This window comes from Caretta caretta, chromosome 9, assembly GCF_965140235.1.
Source record: "Caretta caretta isolate rCarCar2 chromosome 9, rCarCar1.hap1, whole genome shotgun sequence".
Taxonomy (NCBI): Eukaryota; Metazoa; Chordata; order Testudines; family Cheloniidae; genus Caretta; species Caretta caretta.
Genome location: NC_134214.1, coordinates 101,178,613 through 101,198,993, shown reverse-complemented (window position 1 = coordinate 101,198,993; position 20,381 = coordinate 101,178,613). Strand labels below are relative to the sequence as shown.

The following is a 20,381-nucleotide window of genomic DNA, read 5'->3' as shown; positions in this document are numbered from 1 at the left end:
CAATTCCGCTTATAAAGTTTGTTTGTTAAAGTGTAGAAAGAGGGAACGTTACAGCTTCAGCATAATTACTTGGAGAAATAATATGAAGGAGGAGGAAGACTTATCTGAGGTTGACCAAGATTTCATTGCCAAAAAGTGGTCTTAAAATGAAGGGTTGGCTAGCCGTGTTCATTTGAATGACTTAAACAGTAGGGTACTGGAGCAGCTCCTTGACTGGTCATGGAAAATAAAATGAAAAAACACCTAGGTAACTTATTAAAATGAAAGTAATTCATCTAGTGAACAGCTTGTTACTTTTCAAAACGGTTTGCAGACCGGTCGTAGTAAACATGCCATCTGAAGTGCAGTGCTTTTAAAAGAGGATTTAAAAGGGTCCGTTTGAATAGTCTAACAAATACTTCACTGTGTGAGGCTGCACATTTCCAAATTCGTAATAAAAAGAACTGTGGCACAAACTCACTCCTAACCCCGTGGAGCCTGGATCCTCTGGTCCAGCCAAGCTGTCCCTGGCGCAGGAGCGATGCAGGGAGGGGCGATGTTGCTGAATGCCACCTTTGTGCTACCCCATCCTGGTGGCAGCAGGGGCTGATTCAGCATGGTGTCTAATGCTGTGCTGACTGGCCATGTCTCCGGGGCTGAGGGCTTTAAGGAGTAGGGAATGGGGACACAGAGCTAGCTACAATCGCTCTGCTACTGGGGCTTCCCTCTGCTGCCTGGTTAAGACAGGCTAACGGCCCTGTTCTGCAACCAGAACTGCAATTCAAGAAAAAATTGAAAAATAGATAGGGCCACTAGAGAAGTGCTTAGTCCTGCCCTGACAAGGGAGTCCACCAGGCCATGCCAAAGGATCACACTACGGGTTGTACCAGAAGAAGGGGGATTGCTGAGACCGGCAAGGGACAGAGAAGTTCTAGAGGGAGAATAGTGAGCACTGGGGGCAGGAAGGAGCTTGAGCACCAGGCACTGAAATCTGAGACCGTAATTGAGAGCCCTACCTGAGCCTTGCCACTGAGTCTCCAGGCAGAACCCTGAGCACCATGCGAGTTTGTCTGACACCTATGCGATATTGAGAGCATTTCAGAGACGGCTGTAGGTGCCCCTTGCTGAAGACAGAAGTCAATCCCTTCAGGGGGATTGAAGTCGATCGAGAATGGTTGGGTAGGGATATGTTCTGACATGCACTTTCTTTTCTTTCCTCCTTTCCCCAACCTCACGAGGAGTCCCAGCCCTGAGGGCTTTTAGAAAGGTGCTCCATAACCAGCGTTCTTCTGAGATTCTGACATTACCCCAGGTCTCCTGGACTTGCATTCAGTGTGCCCGCAAATGCTGCCTTTGGAATTCTGAAATGCTTAGCAAGGCTGCCGGCTGCCGAGAGCTGCACACAGGAGTAAACATTAGGTTTAAGCTAAAATACTGGATGGGTCTGAAATCCCGACAGGAGACTAGCCTGCTGCCGCCTTGGTTAATCTGTGGTGCCCATCACAAGGCACCCTTGAAGTAGTAGCTTTGAGTTAGCCAGGATATGGCAGGCTAGCTACTGTGTGTGACTAATGCTACTGCTCCAGCTTGGTATGTGGAATTGTGCCACACTGGGACCAGATCGTTACAAGAAATGGGGGCTTATCTTCAGCTCCTCAGTGCCAAAACTGTGCCTTTTACACAAGAGAAGCAGAGGGGGAAATGTGTGTACCTGGTAACTGTAGAGAGGAAAAGGGAAATACGAGAAGACACCATGTATCTTTAATGCACCAGGGAAAGAGGCAAAGCTGTCCTGCATGGAGAGCGTTCCTCTGCGGAGCAGAAGCTGGAGCTGAAAGCTCTTGGGTGCTTTTCCAGTAGGATGTGCCAGCTGGGAAGCTTTCAGTAAGAGCGCAGAAAAACTGGATGATTGTCAAAACCCCAAGAGGATGACCGAGTCTCACTTAGGCAAATATTTCATGGAAGATACAAGGTGTGATACAGAGATTGCTGTAAGCCCACACAGATGAGCAAATAGGACTGGGGCTCAGAAGGGACTAGCAAGAGGAGAGCAAAATGGTGAGCTCTTGGAGATTTGGACAGCTGATTAGGTTACGATAGTTCTAGGCAGAGGTCACCTCTGAGGAGATGATTTCTTGAAGTTTAATTAGTTTTTCTTTCCTAATCATTAGTTCAATAGACATTAATAGTACATTAATATCTACAAAGAAATCCCAGCATAAACTTTTCCATGCTGAAGATTCTCTGTTGACCTCAAGCATAAAGAGCATGTATTGATTTGATCTGTTGAAAAGTTTGTTACCTAGCAATAGCCTAATATGGTAGGAAAGTCACTGCTGCGGTCCATCTTAGAGATGTTATTTTACACTTGCTCAGATGTGCTTTAAAAATCTCAGATTTTTGTTTTCTGTGGGGTGTGGACAAAGTCACATCTGTGTGAACTAAAGACACATCCCATGAGCTGTCCTGCTTACACAAACTGGGTTACAATTGTGCAACAGCTTTCTGAATTGTTTTGCTCACATGGAGACTGCATGTACACTTGCTTTCAGACTGCAGAGTTTTGAGCTCTTCTGGTGGCCTCTTGAAACCGAACTAAAATGATGATAAATGTATGTAATGGCTTCTTAAGGCCATTTCAGAGTTTGTACTACTTAACTTGATTAAATCTAATGTCACCACATTGTTTTCCCCCATCGTAAATTTAGATCCAGCATTATTTTGCTAAACCATTCTTATGTTTACTGATTATACTACAATGTTTGCTTAAACACGTGTTTTCCAGTTTATAAAAATGAATGTTTGTCTAAACAAAACTTTCTGAACTGTAGATTTTCCAAGAGCTGAAAAGCAGTGATATTGCTAAAACTTTCAGAAAAGCCATCAACAGAAAAGAGGGAATTTGTGCGATTGGTGGAACATCAGAGCTCTCCAGTGAAGGAACCCAACATTCTTATTCAGGTATTACTCTGACATTCGAATGCTTTCTTGAGTAAACAGACCAAACCCTAGAACTAGCAAGTTTAATGACCTGGCAGAAAACAAGCTCACCCCCCACACACACACCCTGAATAGTTAAATTGAAACAAGAGCAAGGCTAAATATCAAGGGATGTCACATTAGCTCTGTTTAAGTTGAGTGACTGAGTATGTCCACATTCCTGAGATTTGTCTTGCAGCATTTTCAGTTTGCTGATATATTCCTCTTGCATTTGGCTATAGCCAGCTCAGTGAGTGACTTGTACTATGAAAATTCCTCTACTACTACAGAGTATAAAAAGCTCTGAATTTAACTTTTATGACCAATCAGTTCTTAATTTGTAATGATAGAGGTGCCGGGGCTCAAGTTGTTTTTTTACATTCATAACTGATGCAGCAAGCCAAAGGTGACGGGGCTCTGAACGGCCAAGCCTAGAGGTGCCGGGGCTCAGCCCTGGCACAAATGAAGCACTGTGACAAAGAAAGTGAAAATGTGGTACAATAATTACTGTGCACAGTTCAAATGTATGCTATGCTGTAAAAAGCCTACATTTGCTTTACAATTGCACTCGTTTTAGAGGAAGAAAAATATGCCTTTGTAAACTGGATAAACAAAGCCTTGGAAAATGATCCCGACTGCAGGCATGTTATTCCAATGAATCCAAATACAGATGACCTCTTCAAAGCTGTTGGAGATGGGATTGTACTATGGTAAGTCTGTTTCCTACAGAAGCCCTGTCATTGGGACTTGACTCTTCAATCTAGGCTGCTTTTCTGACCCTGTATGTTTGGATAGAATTCGTAGCTCATATAAAAAGGGGTACGTAGCCACTTCAGACTTTCAGTGCAAGAGCATGCTTTTGCTTTGCTGCCAGCTTTGATGACGTGGGGGAAACTGGTGTTATATATTGTCTGTGGATTCTCGCTTCTCTTTGGGTCTTGTTACACACACTGACTTCAGAAAAGTCTGTCCTACAAAAACCCAGCTACATTCATGGATGCACAGAAATGTGTGACAGTGACCTGTGGGGGCATGTTCTGACATCAGTCCAGTTTCCTTACATACCTGCATCTCGAAGCACTGTCATGTCCCGTGTTGGAAGCCTCAACAGAGGCTAAGGATGAAATGCGTCTAGCAACAGGATCTCTGAATACCCGATCTACTTCCCATTGGCTCTAATGATAGCTGGATTAGGCTCTAGGACGAAGGTGGGGCCCATTAGTAGGGAAACTTGCTCTGCTGTTCACTGCAAAATGTGGAGTCTACTCTCCAGGGCCATCAAATAGCCTACATTTTCACTCTGTAGAAACGGCTTTTAGATTGAAAAGCAAGGTGACATGGTATTCCAGCGGCACTGTAGCAAAAGGCGGAAGATCTACTCTAGGTTAGGCATTGCCTATTTTCACTTTGATGATGTCTTTACCTGCCTTGTTTTGACACCTGCCGATCTGTGATCTACAAGTAGGACCAAGTGGGGAATAATGTATAATGTACAGCAAAACCTCTGCTTCGACTCCTCTTGCCTGTAGATGCAGGAAGCATTGCTCTACACGCTGAGTAGTAGAAAAACCCATTCTGAGCCTTTTGTGAATTCGCATCACACGCCATCTCTTCCAAATGTTTGCACTGTCTGGGTTTTTATTTTGGAATTCCTATTTAATATTAGCAAGGTCTCTCCCTTCTAGGTATGCTGAAACACACAACGGGGTTAAATTGGAAGAAAACAAGTCTTCCCTCTAGAATTTACAGCAGAATAATGGGTCTTCACTAGTTTGCTGATGGTATTCTGATAATTCATCTGTTTTTACTCAAGCAACTGATCTAGTTCAGTGGTGGCTGTTACTGTGTTTAAAGTTTCATCAGGCTTAACTATAAATTACAAATACATTCTTGATGTCCCAAATCTAAACCTTTTATTTTAAACAACTGAGTACAAAGTGTCTGATCAAATCTCATTGTTGTTCTGTTTATTTGCAACAACTTGTGTTAGGATTAAGCGCTTAATGGTGTTTGAATATTTTTGTCTTTGTCAGTAAAATGATCAATCTTTCTGTTCCGGATACAATTGACGAAAGAGCAATCAACAAGAAAAAACTCACACCATTTATAATTCAGGTATGGTATAATATACTTTCATGATCTCTTACAAAGATTGAAATCACACAGGGTTTGTGAGGGGAGATTAATACAGCAACTCACGGAATTAATTCAGGACTCTGGTCCAGAGCAGAGATCAGTTTTAATTGTATTTAATAATTTAAAGGAATCTCTGTACTGTGCATTAAATGGAAATCTTAGTGCAAAGGGTAATGTTCTGTAAATATTCGTAAGGGCACGAGGAATGACGTAATGCCAAAAGCTGCTAAGGGTCCCCTTCACAGACTTTATCAAAACTGAAATGCTGTAGCAATCTACGTACCTCAAGGTTTATGCTGCTATTATCAGAAGGGAGGCCGATAGCTGTGCATGTATGTTTGTATTAGAATACACAATGTAGTAAATTGATACATGTTGTAATACACAAACCTGTGTGTGCACATGTAACATTTTAATGCACACTTTGATGTTCCAGTCTTAATCTTAAAAAGAAAAGGAGTACTTGTGGCACCTTAGAGACTAACCAATTTATTTGAGCATGAGCTTTCGTGAGCTACAGCTCACTTCATCGGATGCATACCGTGGAAACTGCAGCAGACTTTATATATACACAGAGAATATGAAACAATACCTCCTCCCACCCCACTGTCCTGCTGCTAATAGCTTATCTAAAGTGATCATCAGGTTGGGCCATTTCCAGCACAAATCCAGGTTTTCTCACCCTCCACCCCCCCACACAAATTCACTCTCCTGCTGGTGACAGCCCATCCAAAGTGACAACTCTTTACACAATGTGCATGATAATCAAGTTGGGCCATTTCCTGCACAAACCTGGATTTGTGCAGGAAATGGCCCAACTTGATTATCATGCACATTGTGTAAAGAGTTGTCACTTTGGATGGGCTATCACCAGCAGGAGAGTGAATTTGTGTGGGGGGGTGGAGGGTGAGAAAACCTGGATTTGTGCTGGAAATGGCCCAACCTGATGATCACTTTAGATAAGCTATTAACAGCAGGACAGTGGGGTGGGAGGAGGTATTGTTTCATATTCTCTGTGTATATATAAAGTCTGCTGCAGTTTCCACGGTATGCATCCGATGAAGTGAGCTGTAGCTCACGAAAGCTCATGCTCAAATAAATTGGTTAGTCTCTAAGGTGCCACAAGTACTCCTTTTCTTTTTGCGAATACAGACTAACACGGCTGTTACTCTGAAACCAATCTTAATCTTGTTGATGCCACTTGATGTGACTCAGAGGCTGAAACTAAAAACCAGAGACTGAAATTAAACCCTTGGGTCTAATTCAGTTCTTATTAATTCAGTCCACTTCCATGAGACTTCTTTTAAAATACTCCCTTGGAGTCTAATGCAGCTGTAGTTACTGTAAAACTGCAAGTTTTCTTCTACTAAAAGCAGGGAAGTCCCCAGGCTGTCTGCATGGAACAAAAGGCAGAGAGAGAGACCTCTCATTTAGCTCTCTTGTTTACAGGAGAACTTGAACTTGGCATTGAATTCCGCCTCCGCCATTGGGTGTCATGTTGTCAATATTGGAGCAGAGGACTTGAGGGAAGGGAAACCACATCTGGTGCTGGGGCTTCTCTGGCAGATTATTAAGATTGGCTTGTTTGCCGACATCGAACTCAGCAGAAATGAAGGTAGTAACACACTGCAAATCATTGTTTATCCTTAGTCAAGCCTAACCTTAGGGTGACCAGATAGCAAGTGTGAATTGGGATGGAGGTGGGGAGTAATCGGTTGCTTATATAAGACCAAGCCCCTGGTCACCTGATCTGCCTGATCTTGACCTACTGTCCCGTGGGGAGGGGGAATATCTGAACGAGACTTGAAATTACTCATTTCAGCGGCACAGCTCAGCCTGACAGACGTTGTCTTTCAGCAGCAGGTCCTTCATGCCACATTCTTCTCATCCAGCCAATCTACTCTTCATTTTTCTTCCCCTTCTCTGCAAAGGGACTTCTTTTACTGCTCACTTTGATTGTGAAGAGCCTGCTTTGGGCTCTCGGACTGAGAGGCCATTAACCCTCCCAGGACTCTATGGAGTTGGCTGGAATAGGCTGGATGGCACGCGCGGGTAGCATGGGCACCTTTCAGCTGGAGCAGTAGCCACAAGGTTTTCTTGTCACGGGTCCACCTTGAGCTAAACCAGTGCAAGCTTCAAAAGGTGTGAATGAGCTCGTGTTCTTTGAGCAATGATAAATTCTGACTGGGAATGGGGGAACCGCTAAATGTCCATAGACCATTAATTAGATGTGTTTCTATCTGCAAGTAGATGTTCTTAAATCACAGGGCACCATTGTGTGATGCTTAGAGCTGGTCAAAAAGCATGTCGTCTTTTCTCAGATTTGTTGTAACTAAAACTTTCTGGCTTTTTGACAAAAACCTCCCAAAACTGACTTTGTTGCTCTTTTTTTTTTTTTAACCAAATGGAAATTTTCACAAAACATTTTTTTTGTCATGATTAAATGAAAAATATTCAACCTGGTCTGTGAGTGTCCACTGTGCCTATCCTGAGTGTATCGATGCTAGCGTGCCCCTTGCTTTAAAACACCAGGCATCAAAGAGCAAGTGCATTCACTCTCTATTTCGTTATGTCCTGGTGCACCTCTCCAGTTGCTGGAGAAGTTTGTTACAAGACTTCAGGCTTGACAAAGCCCTGGCTGGGATGATTTAACTGGGAATTGGTCCTGCTTTGAGCAGGGGGTTGGACTAGATGACCTTCTGGGGTCCCTTCCAACCCTGATATTCTATGATTCTAAGACAGATCTTGCTTACTGAATATGTAGCCAGCTGACTCAAATAAAAGGTGTAGTCTTTCAATCACAATCTTGAAACTGGGTTGGATGTCAAATCAAGCAAAATTTCTGGCTACCTGGTGGTTATGGCACGTGGACTTGTGACATCAGCTCTTCTAAGCGAGGCAGAATTGGACCACGCCAGAACTTGGATGGGAACCCCTTCCGTGCCAGCAGTGGTGTTAGTCATTCGGCGAGTGGCATTTTCTTGGTAGAGCTCGAAACGCTGACTCTTAGGGGGAGACTTCGGAAGATGTTTGGATCACAAATAACTGCACGTTGGCAGTTTCCCTTCTTCGACCACCTAAATTCCCCTGGCACCTTTTGGTAGGGTAGCTTAGCTTTCCTTTCCCTTGTCAAAGACCGTACAGTGATGCTGCAAGATGCCTGCCACATGTAGCTGCTAAGTGATCCCACCAGTCAACAAGCTCTGGGATCCTTGTGGGCTAACTGTGTCACACAAAGGCTTCTGTGTGACTTTGGTTTTCTTTGTATTACATTTTCCCCTCCCCTGTCCCTGCCAATGTAAGCAGCCCTTGGGTATAGAATTTCCAAATCCCCTGCCTAATGCGCGTCGGCAATGGATTCACAGCAGTGGTGGTGATTTTTCAGAAAAACATGTGAAATCGCATACACACTGATTTTTTATAATGGAAGGGCCATGTACCAAATAAGCCAGTTAAATTGCCTCGACCTGGAGGGTTGTAACTGGAGCTGATCAACAAATGTAAGTATTTTCTGGAGGGGAAAAATAAAATCCCTTCTAGAAAGATGTTGCATGGAATAGTAAGATTTTTTTAAAAATTATTTTTATTGGCAGTACCAAGGTATGTTGGCAGAATCTGAAATTATTAGAGGAAAAACTTGGATATGGTCAGTCATTTTTTGTCCAAAAATACTTGGGTGACATTTTTTTCAGCCAGCTCTAGCTGTAACTTAGAAGAAGTCCCTGTTTTTAAAAAGCAGTACTGTCCTGTATTTATGCACATCTGTTTTCTTCCAGCTTTGGCTGCCTTACTTCGCGATGGTGAGACTTTGGAGGATCTTATGAAACTGTCCCCAGAAGAGCTGCTTCTAAGATGGGCCAACTTCCATTTGGAAAATGCAGGGTGGCAGAAAATCAATAATTTCAGCTCCGACATCAAGGTAATTGGAGCTCCGCTTCTGTGAGGCGCAGCCAGGTGCATCTGAGCCAGGTTGCTGGGGTGAAGTATGTGTGTGTGATTGATTGGGCAGTACTTGCTTCTTTCCTGAATTCTTACATAAATTGTTAACCAGTTGGGCCCTGATCCTGCAAACACACACATGCTTTTAACTTCACTGCCCTGAGTTTGATTTCAATGAGACTCTCAGGTTGGTAAAGCGAAGCATCTCTTAGTGTTTGCAGGATCCAGGGCTGCTTTACTTCAACATAAGAGCTGACTCTGTCCTCGTACAGTAGAGAAACGACAACTAGCATACTCAGGGGTTCTGCCCTTGAATCCTCTCTGCTTGGTACTGATTCTCCAGCCATAAAAACGAGTGTGGTGTGTCTTTGTTGTTTATGGATGCCTTCATCTTCAAAAGCTGCAGATACCAGTTCAAAAGCCCTTAAGGGTTTTTACTGTACGAGCGGGGAAGCAGTACATAGCTAGGATGCTTTCATGTGGCTAAAAGGCACATTCTCAAGACGGTTCTCTTTCAGAAGCTGTTTTCAAGGGTCTGTAGAAAGCACTGGATTAAAACTCATCCAAAAACATGGGGAAAATGTTCACAAAATGTTTTGACCGTTTCTGCAGGGGAGAGCTCGTTCATTGTATGGAAATGCTAACCCTTGTTAGCAAATACTGATACTTTACCTGAGATGTACAGGCTGAGGCACTGCAGGGACCTCTAGTCCTGTAGCCTTCACATGGGACCTGGTGAAATGGGGGGTAGGTGGGGGAAGACATGTCTCCTAGAGGGCCTTAACCCTGATGCTAGTGGCTGATCTTGTGGCTTCCTTCCAGCTAGCAGCCCTCCTGGGTGTGATGACTTGTGAACTTTATACAGCAAGGGCTCCAAACATGCCTGGAATCCAGTGACATGCCTACGGATTGGGGGGTTAGAAGCAAGTGATTTATGTGACTTTTTAAAAATATTTAAAACTTTCTTCTGCCTAAAGGGAGCTTCCTTTGGTGCAGGGAGTAAATCGATGCCTAACGCTGGCTGGGGGTGCAGAGAATGCTGCATAAACGTTCAATTTTTTTTCCCCATTTTCAAAATTAGAAAAACTCCAAGTGCTCTGCCCAGACAGCTCTGCTCAGTACAGGCTCCCAGCTGGTAGGCTCTCGTGGGACACTTCATGGTCCCAGTAAGGGAAAGTGTTTTAGTTCTTCATTTTTCCTCTCTCTCTCTCAAAAAAACAAGCTCAGGCCTGTATCTCCCCCCCCACTCCCCCGCTTCCCACTAGACGAAAGGTTTGTACCCCCAAATCATCTCTGGAATGGCTAAAATGTTCATGTGAATACACAAAACTCATATCTTGTCTTGGGATCTGCTTTAAGAGAAAAACCCAAACCCTGCATTTTGTAAATGTGATGCAACAAGAAAAACCTGCAGGCTCCATGTATTCAAAATATCAATAACGCTGTCTTCTCTTTACTGGTTTCCTTTAGGAATGTGGTAGCCCTGCAGAAGGATCCCTTTCTGATTTGAGGTGGGGAGGATGTGCCAATATGCTTGAGAAATTATATAGTAATTGGCATCAGGAGCATGAAGCTACTCTAGAGGTCAATCTATATGGGCTGGATCTCTGCAGGCAGTTGTTTAAGACCAGGACCTCCAACTTGCTTTTTTTTTTTTTTTTTTTTTTTTGCAGATTGTGGTGGTGTAAAATATTCAATACTGACCAGTTATTTTTGACCGTTTAAGTGCTGGTTTATGGTTCTAACACTGGCTTAATGTTTCTAACTGTGTTCTTCTTCCCGCTCATGCCTCCGGGATTTCTGCTGTGGTGCTCTTTCCCTCTTTCTTATCTGTCAAGCTCACTGACTTCTGTAATTCAGTCAAGGTATTGTATTCAGTGACCTGAATCAGACAAGTCTGCGATGTAATGTTCGTGTGTGTTCAGCACCATGTGGGAGAGTTGAATATGCCACTTAATCCATTTCAGGATTCGAGAGCCTATTTCCATCTCCTCAACCAAATTGCACCAAAGGGACAGAAAGAAGACGAGCTGCAGATTGACATTAACATGTCTGGTTTCAATGTGAGTACTCAGTACATCTGTCTGGGTTTTTTTCCTTGTCCTTATGCTGTAAAACTGAAAGCTGGGTATGGACTTTGCAGGCTGCTTATGGCCTCTTGATCACCTGGTGATTGTCAGACTTAGAATAAATAAAATATCAGTGTGGGGAAAGCAAGACAGACACACATCTGGTATCCAGTTAAATGAGGACATGTTTAGACCTGGGCATTAACGGCCAGTGTAACAATTGGAGTAAACCAAATGTCTGAGAATTCAGTCGTCTTTATACCTGGTGATATATTTGCGAGCATGCTGAATCACGAGTTCTAATTATTATTCTAGCTGGCTACTGTAAAGCTTGAGAGGGGAGCTTTCTAACCAAGCGGGTAGATGGTGACCAGTGCATCCATAACGCTATGGCTTATTACTACAATATTTATTCATTGCTTTGCTTTTATTTGGCCTAGTTAGTCAATGCCCCATATCTCCTGAAAGCAGGTGGACTTGTGTATTCAGTCCAGCAAAGGCAGTGTTCAGGAAGAAGTTCCTGCTCTTTATAGCTGAGTGACGTCCTCCAAGTCTGCTGGCTATTCATGCTTCTGTCACCCCAACAGGAGAAGGATGACTTGAAGAGAGCAGAATACATGCTTCAGCAGGCAGACAGACTGGGCTGCAGACAGTTTGTTACCCCTGCTGATGTTGTCAGTGGGAATCCCAAACTGAACTTAGCCTTCGTTGCAAACTTGTTCAACAAGTATCCGGCGCTTACCAAGCCAGAAAATCAGGACATCGATTGGACGCTACTGGAAGGTGATAAAACTTCTCTCCTATCATGATGTGTGAAGGAACAATACCTAATGGAAATGGTTTGTACCACAAAAGGCTTTTAGCATTCTGATGAGCCATCAGGCTTTTAAGAGTGCAAGTAACGAAAGATTCAGCCTGATGGTTTTTCGTTTTCTGTGATGCTGTTTACCAGTGTCTGCGTGTGACCAACTCTTCTTGCGTATTGGCACAGGGGTCAGATACCAGGTGGTGCACTGAAGTGTGACTGTAGAGTCACCTATAGTGTGCTTTAAAGAGACTAATCAACCCCCACAACAGTGCTGAGAGGCTGGGAAGGTAGGAGTCCATGTGTAGATGGGTTACCGGAGACACTGAGCTGTTGCTTTTAGGGGCATCGCTGAAAGCACTGGGCTGCCTGGTTCTCGGCCATTTATTATTAATGCTAATAATTTAATGGTGCGTAGTCTCACCTGGGGTATTGCACCGCTTACCGGTCGTGCATACATCATAGTCCGTTTTATTGACCCTAAACTCCTTAACGTCCCAAATCCTAGTTAGATCTTTCAGCATTGAGAAAAGATGTCCAGGTAGCTGCCCTACAAGTTGGTCCTTTTATGAATCATTATGGAGGCAACTGGTTTTCAACCTTCAATGTAAGCTGCCTGGTACGGCGCTTCCTGCCAGGGCAGGTGGGATGCTCCGTGTCCGAAAGGCATGATTTCTCTCCAGAGTGGTGAGAGGCACCCGAACAGGCGGCATAATGTCTGTCTCCTTTAACGTAGGAGAGACACGTGAAGAAAGGACCTTCCGTAACTGGATGAACTCTCTCGGTGTGAATCCACACGTAAACCATCTGTATGGGTAGGTTTTCTGCATCTTTCTTCCACTAGAGCTGTTGGCTTTTGATCGAATGCAACTTCAATTCTTAGTCGACCAAAAAAGAAACCCTACATTTAAATGAACTAAAGTAGGTATTTGAACCTGTTCAGATCTCTTTGGTTGTGTTTAAGGATACATTAGGGCACCTAGAGCCTTGGATAGGTGTCTTTCTTTTTCTTTTTAAATTAAAACTACCTAAAACAGGTGGTTCTCAGTAAAACTGCAAGACTAGTCAGTATATCAGCTGCCAGTCACTCTGGAGATGCACTGGAATCTATATTTGCCATATGATAGCCAGGGTTTATGTCCCCATGTCAGAAGGTGGGAGAAGTTTGATATTTTACTCTGGGGTGGTTGTTTGATTCTTTTTTGCACTGTTGTAACATAATTAGTCATAACGTTAAATGTAAACCTAGGGAAAGTCAAGATATGCCTCACTCTCAGAACACTGGGGCTAACCAATGCTAATCCATTCTAGTGACCTGCAAGATGCACTAGTAATATTGCAACTATATGAAAAGATCAAAGTTCCTGTCGACTGGAATAAGGTTAACAAGCCACCGTACCCCAAGCTTGGTGCAAACATGAAGAAGGTGAGAACTTTAGGTTACTGTAAGAACAATAACAAGCCTAAGTTAGAAATGTAAGATTTGGAAGCCTCGTTATATATACATTTCAAATTTTGTTTGTTCTTGTACATATTTTTTTTCCCTGTGCGTGTAGCTCGAAAACTGTAACTACGCAGTGGATTTGGGAAAGCGTCCAGCCAAATTCTCTCTGGTGGGCATTGGTGGACAGGACCTGAATGATGGAAACCAAACACTGACGCTAGCTTTAGTCTGGCAGCTGATGAGGAGGTACAAAGCTCGTTTAAAATATCTAAACTGTGTGAATACAGCATTTGAGTGTAACATAGTGTATCCCATGCTCCCTGCTCTCCCTTCCTCTATGGGGGAGACCACAGATAGAGATCTGACAAAATACTTCTAGAGCTCAGAACTTCTCTCCCTCTCTCTTCCCCCCCCCCCCCCCCCAATCGAAAAGGGAAAAACTGCAACAAATTTCAGTTTTTTGAAACTTTTTAAATTTTTTTGTTCTGAAATTGTAGGGGTAAAAAGCCTCTCCCCCCCCGCCCTTTCCTTTTTTTAAACCCCCTATGGCAGAGGTGGGCAAACTATGGCCCGCGGGACCGTCCTGCCCGGCCCTTGAGCTCCCGGCCACGGAGGCTAGCCCCTGGCCCCTCCCCCACTGTGTTCCCCCGCCCTCAGCCTCAGTTTGCCTTTCCACCAGCGCTCTGGGCAGCAGGGCTGTGAGCTCCTGCCGCTCTGAAAGGCATCGTAAGGGAGCAGGGGGGTTGGGTAAGGGGCAGGGAGTCCCAGGGGACAGGGAACGGGAGGGGTTGGATGGGACGGAGGTTCAGGGGGGGGGTCAGGGGACGGGGAACAGGGGGGGTTGGATAGATATGGGAATCCTGGGGGGGCTGTTAGGGGGTGGGGGTGTGGATAGGGGGTGGGGCAGTCGGGGATGGGGAGGTTGGATAGGGGGTGGGGTCCCGGGGGGCAGTTAGAGGCGAGGGTCCTGGGAGGGGGTGGTCAGGGGACAAGGAGCAGGGGGGGTTGGATGGGTTGGGAGTTGTGAGGGGGGCAGTCAGGGGGTGGGAAGTGGGACAGGGTGGATAGGGGGTGGGGGCCAGGCTGTTTGGGGAGGCACAGCCTTCCCTACCCAGCCCGCCATACAGTTTTGCAACCCCGATGTGGCCCTTGGGCCAGAAGGTTTGCCCACCTCTGCCCTATGGGGAAAAAGGAAACAAAGTGATATTTTTTCCCACTAAAATGAAAAACTTAATGACAAATTGTTTATTAAATGGAAAAAGCTATTTTCCAGGAATTTATTACAATTAACTAGCATTTTAAAGCCAGCTCTAAATGATTCTAGTAAGATACAAAACTGAAAATATGTATTGTACAGATCAAATGAGGCCACTTAATAACATTCAATATGCTAGCCAATATTTTCATTAATGATTTGGATATTGGAGTGGAGAGGGTGCTTATAACATTTGCAGAGGACACCAAGCTGGGAGGGGTTGCAAGCACCTTCAGGGATAGGATTAGATTCAAAAGGACCTTGACAAATTAGAGAATTGGTCTGAATTCAATGAGATGAAATTCAATGAAGACAAATGCAAAACTACAAATTGGGGAATTACTGGCAAGAGAGTAATTCTGGAAAGGATTTCGGAGTTCTAGTGGATCACAAATTGAATGAGTCAGCAATGTGATGCAGTTGTGAAAAGGCAAATGTCATTCTGGAGTGTGTTAGGAGTGTTGTGTATAAGACACGGGGGAATTATCCTGCTCTACTCGGCACTGGTGAGGCCTCCGGTGGAGTTCTGTGTCCCGTTCTGGGCGCACGCTGTAGGAAAGATTTGGAAGAATTGGAGAGTATCCAAAGGAGAGCAACCAAAATGATTAAAGGTTTAGGTAAACTGACCTATGAGGAAAGGTTTTTTTTTGGTTTTTTTTTTAAAAAAAAAAAAAAAAAAAGGGCATCTCTAGCCTTGAGACAATAAGATTGAGAAGGGACCTTCTAAGTCTTCACCTGTGTTAAGGGCAAAGAGCCGGGATCCATTGTCCGACTGTCAGTGCACATGGATAACAAGAAGTAACGTAATCTGCAGCAAAGGAGATTTAGGTTAGATATTTGGGGAAGGTTTCTAATGCTAAGGGTAGTGAAGCACTAGCAATCGGGTTCCCAGGGAGGAGGTTGTGGAATCTCCTTCATTGGAGGTTTTTAAGAATGGGTTAATTCAGTGGTTCTCCCCCTATTTATCATTGCGGGCTGCATATGCGTTACCTGGGTTGAGAACCACCGCATGCCCTACCTTTCTGTGATTGGCTCTAAAGAATTTTATCTGCCTTTTTAGTAATGTAAAGCTTTGGGCGTGTTACCCCTCTGAAATAACTCCTGTCAACCCCAGTGCAGTCACTAGCTTCGTCTGAACTGATGGAGCTTAAAAAGTGACTAAATACACCGCATCAATTCAGTGTTGTTCAGGATGCCCTAACTGGTGGGGCACATTGAGAGGATGTTGGACAGCAGAATCTTTCTCTTCCCTTGTCCACCAAAGGTAATGTAGAGCAGAGGCTGAAGCCAGGGCTCCCAAGATGGGCCCGCAATTGCAGGTTGCTCTTTTTTTGGCTCAGTAGCCTGAATCCTAGACTGCATTGAGAACATGGCTTTGTTCCTGAACCATATCTACCCTGCGCTGTAAGGAACTGTCTCCCACTCATTCTCAGATACACCCTGAATGTTCTCGAGGACCTTGGTGATGGTCAGAAAGCAAATGATGACATCATAGTAAACTGGGTGAACAGGACACTGAGAGAAGCTGGCAAGTCAACCTCCATTCAGAGCTTTAAGGTACCGGGCTCCTTTTTCCAATGGGAGGGGGACTGGCATCTCCTTTGCAATGCATTGTGCTACAGTGTCAGCCGCAGACTTGGGCACCTCCGTTGCAAGCCGTTGAGGGACATGGGTGGAGATTTGCTGCCTGCAAACCAGTTATTGTTTGTTTAGCATAGTTTAAGCACTTAGCCGCAGCTAAACAGAATAATAATGGTAATGCGGCATTGTAACTGGCTTGGAAAGGATCCCGGGGGGGGGGACGGGGGGACTAATTATTAGTAGATGGTAGCAATTTTGTGACTGTTTAAAAAACCCTTAGTTTGGTTACCCATTCCACAATCAATTCCGCTGTTGTGGAATCAGAAACCAGACTTGTTGAATCCTCACTGTATGTCACTGTGTTCTTCTAGGACAAGACTATCAGCACTAGCTTGGCAGTGGTGGATTTAATTGATGCCATACAGCCTGGTTGTATCAACTATGATCTTGTAAAGACAGGTGACTTATCAGAAGATGACAAACAGAATAATGCTATGTAAGTGTCTGTAGTCTGTGAATGGTGCATTTTATTGCAAGAGTACTGCTGTCCTATTCATGACCTTCAGGCTGCAGATGGGTGTGCTCCAAAACCCACATTCTCAATCTTTTGCCATACTGGGATAGTCCAGCGACACCGTCCCATTTAGCAGGTCAGAAGGGCAGGCTTCTTGTGATGCCGGCTTTTGGAAGGAACAGAGAACTGCTTGAACAGTTTCTAGCAGTGTGATCCCCTATCCATTAGCAGATAGCCCTGTGAACAGATCAGATTCTCTCTAGTTTGGTTCAGATTGATTTAATAAATACTTGGCCGGTATCTCAATATTTGATATTTGAACTGTTGGACACATGGGTCACTATGGCAAGTCTGTTTCCTGGTGAGAACAGCACGAGTCTTCTTCAAAATAAGTTTCTAGTGGGAGTACTGAACTGGAAAGTTGAAACTTGCTTTCCATGAAGATTCTGTAATAACTGTAACAGCAAACTTTCAGGTAACTTTCAGTACTCTGCTTGCTTTAATATGGATAGAAGGCAAATGCAAGGAGCATGAACAGAAGGAGAGAGAGTTCAGAAACTTAACTATTCACCAATAAGGGTTAGTATTTATTTATCTTGAAGGGATATTGAATAACTCAAGGTATATGTATTACACTTTCTCATCAACTGTTTGTAGAATGGACTTAGGTTCAAAATATCAACATGTATATTAAAAACTGCTAATTCTCTGTAATAAGGTTATTTTAAAACCAGTTGCTCTATATTAAAAATGCATGTATAAAACCAATCTACTTGCAAGATCTAAACAATCACACCTTGAAATCGGGGTTAATACCTTATTAAACTGTGCGTTAGTGATCATTGAAATCGCGCTGCAATGGCTGGCTCTTTGGCTAACAAGTTCAGGTAAAAAGGGGATTTGAAATGTTTACATGTACTCATTTCTCTTGACTGGTGAATAGGTATGCTGTATCCATGGCGAGAAGAATTGGAGCCAGAGTATATGCTCTTCCAGAAGACCTTGTGGAGGTGAAACCAAAGATGGTTATGACAGTGTTTGCCTGTTTGATGGGCAGAGGAATGAAGAAAGTGTAAGATGCTGACACATGCAAAAATCCCAACCTGCCACCCCTGTGCATGACTAGCTGATCAGCTGTGTCCGGGATGAAATGCTGTTGGCCTAAGAACTGTTGAAGTTTCAAGGATTCTCAGTTTTGCTTTGCAAGACTAGAACATTATCAACGTTTTCAGGGAAAGGAGTTTTTAACCAACAGATTTGCTCTTTTCCCAGAATGGAAGTTTGATTTAAAGTGCTCACGGGAATGCATTCATATCAGACCAGCATCTCAGAAAATGCTGCACTGGACCTATTTCTCAGATATTCTGTGTTTTTTCTTCTGAGGGTTGCTAAGGTGGTTGGCATGAATCTTAATAGAAACAAATTTCACTTGCTATCTAAAAGACAGTTTATCTTGTGTCTTGTGGTCAAATCTCATGTGTTCTGGGTTTGAGCTTTTATTCCTTGCCTCTGTAACCATAAAGTTACAGAAGTAACTGGGATCTGTAGCGCAATTTATAAGGTTAAATGAGAAAATTTATATTTCTGAAGATCAGTCTTCCTGCAGTATTCTCTCTACATGGTGCTTTTTTTATACACATAACAAATATTTTGATTACTTTACAAATAAAGCATAGTGTTTTTTTTCTTGCTACCTTTTATTTAAAGGTCTTTCAAGATAGAGTATATTTGAGAATACCACCTAAAACTCAGCCTCTCTGGCAGTAGTGGACATCTGATGGCATCCGATAACAACATGCTGATGGCATCATTACATCTGAGAATCCAAATGAATGCATTTTTGTACGCATCTTGGTTCAATTGTGTGCACCTAGAAAATAATTTTTACAAATCCTGCATGTAAACTTCTGTTACTTTTTTATTTAAAATGCTGTTGGGAATAAAACAATAAAACGCTGTAGGGTGGCTGTGAAGGGAACAGGCAAATGTTATGAACAGCAGGGTTAAGTAATCTGAACTGCAAAGTGCCGAGACCTAAAACTATTTTTTACAAATATGCAGGAAGTGGTGTCACCAAAGAAGGAAGGAGCTGTATCCATAGGAGTTAATGTACTCTTGCTTTGGCAAGCTGTTGGCTGCATTTTGAGATCACATTGCTATTCTGAGCTATTCAAATGCTGTAATATGGTGGCAAAGCATTAGTTGAAATAAAAACATTTAAATACAAGCATCTTTTTTTGCATATTTAATGAGATTCACACTTGTCAGTCTCTCCTTACTGACCATCCAATTTTACAACTTACTTCCATGGTTTGGACTTGTGGGATTTTTGTGCTGGTCTTTTGGTTTGCTTTCTGGGAGCTGCAGAAGAACTATTTCCCCCGCCCCCTTTCCCTTTTGCTCAGTGATGTTGGGGGCAAGGAAGGTTGACAGTAAATCTCAAGCTAGTTACTTTGTGAAAATGTTGTTAGTTATAACTGTGTTTTGTTTCTTGTTTAAAGATGACCTGTGAAGGGAATGCTATCCTGTACAACATCGGTGTCCTTATTCACCTTGACCCTTCCATAAAGGATGCTCAGAACACTAACCATTAGAAATCTTATATGGCTGTCTCCCACTCCAGTGTGCTTACCCAGCATGTGCCCTTCTGGAGATGTCACAGCTACCACTGAACCCTCTTGAATTAGGGAGCTAGTTCATAAGTCACAGAGGCTGGGTAAATGCTGTTTAGGCTGAGGTACTACTAGTCCCCAAAGGGCGTAATAAGGTCAAATAATGAGAAAGGGAATGGGGCCTTGGATCTGGCCTCTCCTGTTTGGTAAAACTGTAGCTGCTTGGCCAGCCCTGTGATCTAACTTCCCACAGGGGTTGGTGGAGCTGTAACATTGCCAGCACGGTGCATGCCACGTGTTCTGCAACAGCATGGAGAAGTTAGTCGTGCAGCCAGATGTTGTGGGACCTTAAGAGGCAGGAAATTGGCCTTTGAGCAGAGGCTGGATACTGTCGTAGATCAAGCATTGGCGTGTCGATCCACATGGCCAGCATGGATGCAAATTTGTTAATTCGGTTTGCAATCCCTTTTGCTGATATTCTGCACTTTATGCCAGCTTTCATAAGCATCATTAGTGAGATGGTTGAAGTCTGTGCCCTAAGAGTGAATTCAGTGTTCACCAAAGGTGACAGATTAACCATTGCCCAACTTCCACAATGCAGTATAAAACTGTTCAGAGGGCATGTTGGACTAACTTTTGTTTTAATTGTCCATAGTTGTCTCAGCTGTTTGCGAGAAGATCTTTGCTCCAGGCCTGGCCAGCGTGCCATATGGTTTAAATGCACACAGATACCTAGACCTCTGTCTTTTAGCTTTTGTAAGTTTTCATCTATAATTAAGGCTGCAAGTTAGTGTTTGCAGAATTCTGGCAACATGTGAGAACCTTGCTTTGCTATGGAGCATACTGTGATCAAGTAAACATTTCCGTATGGGAAGTCCAGGCGATGATGATTTGAAGATTATAATAGGGAGCAGTATTAATGTGATTGATTACATATTTAACTTCCATTATCAGAGCATCTGATTCTAGTTCGTCTATGAAGTTGCCATCCTGATGGTCTCAGGGGAGGGAGATATGCCCTGTCAGGGCTGTTCTCTGTGTGTAGTGGGGGGTTGTGGTTTGTTTGGT

At 43.6% G+C, this 20,381-nt stretch overlaps 1 protein-coding gene across 7 annotated transcripts in view; it reads left to right on the top strand.

Moving 5' to 3' along the window:
- PLS3 (plastin 3) overlaps positions 1 to 18,928 on the top strand; it is an 86,240-nt gene extending 67,312 nt beyond the window's left edge. For 6 of the 7 annotated variants that reach the window (XM_048864111.2, XM_048864115.2, XM_048864112.2 and 3 more), the window contains 14 exons: positions 2,811 to 2,940; positions 3,536 to 3,668; positions 4,992 to 5,073; positions 6,544 to 6,709; positions 8,871 to 9,013; positions 10,872 to 10,898; positions 11,001 to 11,096; positions 11,690 to 11,885; positions 12,644 to 12,722; positions 13,219 to 13,333; positions 13,464 to 13,597; positions 16,040 to 16,163; positions 16,559 to 16,683; positions 17,645 to 18,928. In XM_048864111.2, coding sequence (XP_048720068.2) covers positions 2,811 to 2,940; positions 3,536 to 3,668; positions 4,992 to 5,073; positions 6,544 to 6,709; positions 8,871 to 9,013; positions 10,872 to 10,898; positions 11,001 to 11,096; positions 11,690 to 11,885; positions 12,644 to 12,722; positions 13,219 to 13,333; positions 13,464 to 13,597; positions 16,040 to 16,163; positions 16,559 to 16,683; positions 17,645 to 17,777 — 1,683 coding nt within the window. In that variant the 3' untranslated portion in view covers positions 17,778 to 18,928. The remainder of the gene's footprint in view (positions 1 to 2,810; positions 2,941 to 3,535; positions 3,669 to 4,991; positions 5,074 to 6,543; positions 6,710 to 8,870; positions 9,014 to 10,871; positions 10,899 to 11,000; positions 11,097 to 11,689; positions 11,886 to 12,643; positions 12,723 to 13,218; positions 13,334 to 13,463; positions 13,598 to 16,039; positions 16,164 to 16,558; positions 16,684 to 17,644) is intronic. The other variant, XM_048864117.2, reaches the window with a different exon arrangement.
- Positions 18,929 to 20,381: the final 1,453 nt, after the last annotated feature.